At 38.0% G+C, this 8,023-nt stretch overlaps 1 protein-coding gene across 1 annotated transcript in view; it reads right to left on the bottom strand.

Annotated features, from left to right (window-relative positions):
- The window catches only part of LOC143135402 (alpha-(1,3)-fucosyltransferase 7-like), a 78,560-nt gene extending 71,415 nt beyond the window's left edge, over nucleotides 1-7,145 (bottom strand). Inside the window, exon 1 of the mRNA XM_076296077.1 lies at nucleotides 7,056-7,145. Coding sequence (XP_076152192.1) covers nucleotides 7,056-7,072 — 17 coding nt within the window. The 5' untranslated portion in view covers nucleotides 7,073-7,145. The remainder of the gene's footprint in view (nucleotides 1-7,055) is intronic.
- Between the last annotated feature and the right edge of the window lie 878 nt (nucleotides 7,146-8,023).

Raw genomic sequence — 8,023 nt, forward strand, 5'->3', positions numbered from 1 at the left:
TGGCGCTAGAGCGCTGGAGGTGCCGACATGAAACTTGATGAAATGAATCATTGGACTGTCTCCAATCAGTGTGCCAAATTTCAGAACTTTTTGCCAGACGGTTCTATAGGCTGCCATTGACTTCAATGGCGGAATAATAATAATAATAATAAATATAACCGCAAGCGGTGATTTACGGGGTCCGAGCAAAACGAACATGATAGCATAGCTTTTTAGTTTTACATATGCTTTGATTGTTTGGGCACAATTGTTCAAAAGAAACGTGATCGGATTTCGGTTATCGGATTTCAGTTACCGGATTTCAGCTATCGGATTGGATCAAATCTTGAAAATGGGTTGTTCAAAGGGAAACAAGGATCCTGAAATTGGATTAGATCACATAATCTATTCTTGGTTTTGATCTGGATAAAACCTTCACTTTGTGTCGTTAAAATTTTTTGAGTTGGATTGGAATAAATTTGATGCATAAAATTAGGATTACCCTGTGCTGTAACATTATAGTGTGCTAACCTCCACAACCCAACAGTATTCTAACAATACTTGATTCTACAGGACTATTTATTTGTTGTGGATAAGATGAAGGGTTTGATAATGGAAGGCAGTGTTTCCCACAGAATTGAATTGTATTTGTGGTGGTGGGTTCTGTGTCGGAGTCAATAAGATAAACAGCGTATAATTATACAGTTATACTTGCCTTGCACTACAAGTCCATATTGACAAGTAGCTGTAATGCTGTAATGTTATAGTGTGCTAACCTCCACAACCCAACAGCATTCTATTCTAGTATGCTAACCTCCACAACCCAACAGTATTTTAACACTAATGCTTCAGGTGGGATTTGAACTCTCAACATAAGGATGACCAGTACAAGGCATTATCCCACTAAGCCACTGTCAATCCTACATCTTTGCCAGTCACATTCACATGGTGAAAATGTGTATTGGTAAACACACAAGAAAAACTCCAAGTATACATTTGACAATAAAATGAAGGGCTTTCCTGAAAGAGAACACCTGAAAACGTTTGGAAATTCTGGGACAATTAGACATTTGTACAGAAGAACAGTAATGGATGAAATATAAATATGATAGACTTAATGATGAAGGAAAAATAGTAAACAAAGAAGTTCCCCTATATGTCAGAGTGTGTCAGCATTCTGATTCTTGGCAACTAATGAGTGTGAATGTTGATTGCCTGATGTCATTCAGGTGCTGTTCAATGGTGTGACTCTTCAATAACCAATAGCATGTGCATCTTGAGCCTAAAGCTCTAGCAGGATTCGAACTCTCAACCTAACAAACACCAGCACTAGGCATTATCCCTCTGAGCCACTAACAATCCGACATAATAGGCAGTCACATTCACATGGTGAAAATGTGTGTTGGTAAACACACAAGAAAAACTCCAAGTATACATTTGACAATAAAATGAAGGGCTTTCCTGAAAGAGTACACCTGAAAACTTTTGGATATTCTGGGGCAATTAGACATTTATAGAGAACAGTAGTAATGGATGAAATATAAATATGATAGACTTAATGATGAAGGAATAATAGTAAACAAAGAAGTTCCCCTATATGTCAGAGTGTGTCGGCATTCTGATTCTTGGCAACTAATGAGTGTGAATGTTAATTGCCTGATGTCATTCAGGTGCTGTTCAATGGTGTCAATCTTCAATAACCAATAGCATGTGCATCTTGAGCTTCAAGCTCTAGCAGGATTCGAACTCTCAACCTAACAAACACCAGCAGTGTGTAATGAGTGTGAATGTTAATTGCCTGATGTCATTCAGGTGCTGTTCAATGGTGTGACTCAGAAGGCTCAATGGTATGGAGTGATGACACGGAGATGGCAGGTTTCGGTGCAACACAAGTTAACTTTATTTGAGTTTCAATTCATCTGTTCTTTTGTTCTTTACTTGTATGTGTGCTGCATCAAAGAGGAAACAAACAGAAAATGGAGTAATCAGTGAAATGGGGTAAATCAGTACAGATCCCAACTCACAAACAAACCAATTGACATTTGAACAATAAACTGAAATCATATGGCTATATAAGGTACAACTAAACAATACTTGACATCCCAAGTCAACCAACATCACCTAATCATCTCTCACATGGGACTCCAACACACCAAACCAACAAACAAAGACCTTAACTTTACACATGATGGCAGAGCTACTCTACAAACTGATAAACATCACAAAAGTCATAGTGAGGGTGATTAAAGTGATGACTTACGTTAACTCAAAGACACACACAGAGCAGGACACACTGGAGTGCTGGGTTGAGATGAACAAAAGAGCAAACTGAGGGCGAGCAAACAATTTATCCTGGTCTGAGCCCCTGCTCCGGAGCTACAGGGTTTCCCAGCAGGTAAACTTTGGAAAGATTTGCAAAGATTTGGAAAAGATTTTTGAAAGACTACAGTCTCAGACCCTCTCACATCTAAAGACAAGTAGTAGAGTTTTAAGTCACAGACTATGATTTTGCAATGACTAGGGATCTTGCAGGGTCACTATTTACAAGACTGCAACACGATTCCTTTAAATTATTACCCATTGTGCAATAGATAAACAGGAACTGAAAATTATAGCCTACTAAACTCAAAGTCGTATTTTCGTGTTTCTGCAGCATTGTTTCATGCGTGACATCCTTAACCGATATAGAGTTGTTCTGTCAAGTGGAAGAGCCGACTAAATATGTATAAGAAATGACAAATATTATAAGAATAACAAATAATTATAGGCTACAGCTTATAATTATACAGTAATACTTGCCTTGCACTACAAGTCCATATTGACAAGTAGCTGTAATGTTATAGTGTGTTAACCTCCACAACCCAACAGCATTCTATTGTAGTATGCTAACATCCACAACCCACTAATGCTTCAAGTGGGATTTGAACTCTCAACCTAAGGATCACCAGTACAAGGCATTATCCCACTGAGCCACTGTCAATCCTACATGTTGGCCAGTCACATTCACATGGTGAAAATGTGTATTGGTAAACACACAAGAAAAACTCCAAGCATGGAGGGGCGATTAGACATTTGTAGAGATGAACACTAATAGATTAAATATAAATATGATAGACTTAATGATGAAGGAAAAATAGTAAACAAAGAAGTTCCCCTGAATGTCATAGAGTGTCTCGGCATTCTGATTCTTGGCAACTGATGAGTGTGAATGTTGATTGCCTGATGTCATTCAGGTGCTGTTCAATGGTGTGAATCTTCAATAACCAATAGTATTCGAGCTAGAGCCTAAAGCACTACCGGGGATTCGAACCCTCAACCTAACAAACACCAGCACTAGGCATTATCCCACTGAGCCACTGACAATCCTACATATTGGGTAGTCACATTCACATGGTGAAAATGTGTGTTGGTAAACACACAAGAAAAACTCCAAGTATATATTTGACAATAAAATGAAGGGCTTTCCTGAAAAAGTACACCTGAAAACTTTTGGATATTCTGGGGCAATTAGACATTTATAGAGAAGAACAGTAATGGATGAAATATAAATATGATAGACTTAATGATGAAGGAAAAATAGTAAACAAAGAAGTTCCCCTATATGTCATAGAGTGTGTCGGCATTCTGATTCTTGGCAACTAATGAGTGTGAATGTTAATTGTCTGATGTCATTCAGGTGCTGTTCAATAGTGTGAATCTTCAATAACCAATAGCATGTGCATCTTGAGCCTAAAGCTCTAGCAGGATTTGAACTCTCAACCTAACAAACACCAGCACTAGGCATTATCCCACTCAGCCACTGACAATCATACACATTGAGCAGTCACATTCAAATGGTGAAAATGTGTGTTGGCAAACACACAACATCAAGAAAATTCCTAGCATACATTTGACAATAGAATTAAGGGCTTTATAAAAAAGAGTACATATCTGAAAATGTGCACTGTTAATGGTATCCACCTAATGATGGTTGTATGGTTGTTATCCAAGAAAAAAAAATTACTCATATAGGAATATAGGTGATATAGGAGAAATGGGCTGAGTGGTCGAACTTTATTGGCCTATATCTCTGAAATGGAACAACGTATCCAAATTATTTTGATAACTTTTGTGAGGCTTTGTCTAAACATTGTCTGTGAGAATTTTGGTGAAGATTTGATAATTTTTGAAGCCTGTGAAACTTTGTATGATGTTTGGCTTTTCTCTGAAATTGTGGCAAAAGTAAACATTTTTAGAGCATAAGACCAGGGTGAAAAAGATGCATCTGAATGTAGAGATTAATATGATGAAATAATTTTGAGTCTAGGTGAATCTGGTAAGGAGAAATAAGCGTTTTTGACAAGAGCGCCACCTTTGGGTGCAGTACACCAAATTTGGGTTATGGGTAGTGGGGGGTACTGGTAACAATACTTGAAAATGTCAAGTTTCTAGGACTTACGGTTTATAGGAATATAGGTGATCTAGGAAAAAAGGCCTAAGTGGTCTAACTTTATTGGCCTATATCTCTGAAATGGAACAAAATATCAAAATTCTGAGCGATAACTTTTGTGAGGCGTGGTCTAAACATTGTCTGTGAGAATTTTGGTGAAGATTCGATTATTTTTGAAGAGTGTGAAACTTTTTATAATGTTTGGCTTTTCCATGAAATTGTGGAAAAAGTAAACATTTGTAGACCATAAGACCAGGGCCAAAAAGATGCATCTGAGTTTAGAGATTAATATTCTGAAAGAATTTTGAGTCTAGGTGAATCTGGTAAGGAGAAATAAGCATAATTAACTTTTTTTTTCAATAGCGCCACCTTTGGGTGCAGTACCCCAAATTTTGGGTTATGGGTAGAGGGGGGTACTGGTAACCATACCTGAAAATTTCAAGAGTTTTGGAGTTACGGTTTAGGCTGCAGTATGACTTTTACAGAATTTTGGCCAAAAAATGAACGGTACAGAAACAATAGGGTTCCTGCAGCTACGCTGCTCGGACCCCTAATAATAAGAAAACTAACAATCACAATGGTTGCCTCGCAGCTTCGCTGCTTGGCCCCCAATAACTACAATTTAGTGCCCTTTGCCTGTGATCCGTCATAGCAGATTTATGTTACAATCCTTTTTCATCGACGCGAGGAAAAGTATCCCAGACGTCATTCTAGCGTTATGGACAACCATGCTATACTAAGCCAAGCAACTATAAAACTTCGAATTTACACCATAGACTGTATGTTTACACGAATAGGCCAAATTACCTGTCGAGGAGAAAGCAGGCAATTTCGGCGTCCCTTTTAAAATCCTTGCTCCTCACGAGCTCTTTCCATCTTAGAAAAGCCACTCCAATATTGACTTTGGTCTGTTGTTTTTCCGGTCGCGTTGGCGTTTTAATTCTCTTTTTCGCTTCCTTGGCGACTCCTTTTCATGTCCTCGAGAATAGTTGTAATCCTCCATTTTCAACAGACTTTCAAATCTGCCGGCAGTCGCGAGTAGACTGATCATGCAATGAGTGTTGCCTACAAGCGCGAAAGGCGGAGCTGAATTTCCAGGAATGTCCCTCGTTGGCGAATGTATTTCAAAGATGGAGGCGCAACATGGATTCAGCCATTTGCGCGACTCGCGCGTATGTATTTGGAATAGCAGATTCTACACTTACGAGAATACTTTGATTAGTAAGTGGAAATAATTACACATGAATGAGCACATATTTTTGAAAGAACAAATGGGTTTTTGCTAAGAATTAACTCAAAAAAGTACACAATGTAGCTTTAAATCATGTTAATTCCCTGCACCTGTTTTAGACGTCCAAAAAAGTGACCTACACCGACGTCCAAATGTTCAACTACATATTGACGTACAAATGGGGTCATTATTAGACGTCCAAATAGTGGACCTAGTTTGCACGTCGTTCCAAAGTTCAGAATTGGTCATGGACCGACGGACGCAATATAGACATCATCTCAACGTCCATACGACGTCCAATGTTTAGTGGGATCTGTAAGTGTTCATAGTACGTGCGTGCTTGAGATGAAACCATCAGTGCCAGGATATGCCAGGAGGACATGTCTCTTAATTAAGTCAGTGTTTCAGTCAAGCTTTGGTTGGTTTCGATACAACTGGTATGCAAAATGTGAAGCAGTGGATTAACTTTAATTTGCTGTGCTGCATATGGGACAAAAGATGCAATAGATAAAGTATGCCTATTAAAATATTTAAATAGCTTAGTCTACCTTAGAAAAAAATATTGAAGGGAATCCAGTCCAGTAGGGCCTACACATGTCTTTGGCAAGTAGCCTAGGCTACTACAGACACTGGTGAAGAACAGTCAGCCTCAGCCAGTAGCAGTATATTTGGTAACTTCTGTATACATCCAAAATATGGTGGGTGTTAAAATTAGTAGAAAAAAAAACTATTGCATAAAACAGATTCAAGTTGTTGTATGTATCTTTTTGCCGTGATATAGTCTTAATTTTTCCATTTAAATGTCTTGAAAAGGTCTTAAAAGTCTTTACATTTGCACTTGGAAAATGTGCAGATACCCTGAATATGTCGAACAGAAACCGAAGTTGGTGACAATAAGCCCAGCACATGTGACTAAGCTTCCAAGGCACCTGCCAGCAACAAACAACGCAAAACAGTATGTACAATATACAATATGTGAAATTGGCAATAAAATACAATATGTGAATTGTTTTTTAATGCCAGTCATAATGGTGGTATTGTTTTCTGAGGTGGTACTCATTGTGAAAAGTTTGAAAACCACTGTCTTAGTGCTTTTGAGGTCATCACACATGCCATGCATCATTTAAATTCAAGATGAAAAACAATTACAATTAACATTTAGTATATTCAATTTTACTGGGACCCATATTCAGCCATGTTTCATTTCTGCTTTTCTGGTTATGGAAATTGGATAAAAAAAAAGTACACAAGAACTCAGACAGTATCGATTCACATTTAAAGAAACATATATTTAAACTAATGCATGAAGATAATGTACATTTGTGAAAGGCTACTCTTGTCACCATTAAACCACCATTGGAGGGAATGTTTAGCAATGAGAGGGTCGGGAGTCAACATCTTAACAGAGATCTTTACCTTGATGAAGACTTCATTGTAGATATGGTCTTTCATGCCGTGTCACACTCTTCTCTCTTTTTTGCTTGGGACGCTCGGCTCACCAAAAAGATCAGATGTCTTCCGGAAGCAGCTATCGTGGTACAACCACTGAAACATATTCATGCTATATAAATAGTCAAGTGTTGAAATGTAGATACCACCTAGTATCTGCAGCCTAAATTGAGGAAGCGTTGCTGGTCTAAAAATAAATAAATAAAAATACAAAAACGTGTAATGGGGAGAATTGAACCCATGTCGACTGCGTGTAAAAGCAACATATAGGCATTAACCTGTTGCGCCACAGTAGAAGCACAAATGTGTGAATTGGTAGGCTAAATAAAATATCAATAAAATATCAAACCCATGTTTACATGTCAGCAGCATTAACGTTAATAGCCTATGAGCCTAAGAATTTTGATTCTCCCTGTGCGCAAATTCTGTGTAAAATATGGACACGTTATAGACTTTTCCTGCCCATTGCAGTGTGGGTTTCAATGCCTGTGTTTCATTAACTGAATTCTTAAAAGAATAGGCTGAACAAAAGGATACACAATTAGTCAACACATTTTTATTTGATTTATTTGCTGATTTATTTGGTCTACAGACACTTCAGGTAGGGGCGGCCACAGCCTAACCTCAGTGAAACGTTTGTAAAACTTAACCATGATACTTAACCATGAAGGCCTACTAAATGGCTTGGACAACGCTAGAATGATAACATGGTAGCCAGATAACATGAACAGCTATGTTAACTTGTTACAATTATCATAACGTTAGCTGACTTCTTTTAATCATACAACTGAAGTCAATTTCTGCAAGTGCTGTCAGCTGGCTCGTGGCGCAAGTCCATAGACGTCTGATTAACAAGCAAACAGGTCAATTTATTCGTGGTTCGATACCCACGTGAAGTTAATTTATGCTATTAAGGTGTTTTTTGGGTGGCATAT

The sequence above is a fragment of the Alosa pseudoharengus genome, unplaced genomic scaffold (assembly GCF_046254945.1).
Source record: "Alosa pseudoharengus isolate Yale_2024_CS ecotype anadromous, Long Island Sound unplaced genomic scaffold, YU_APseudo_1.1 YU_APseudo_1.1_scf_2, whole genome shotgun sequence".
NCBI lineage: Eukaryota > Metazoa > Chordata > Actinopteri > Clupeiformes > Clupeidae > Alosa > Alosa pseudoharengus.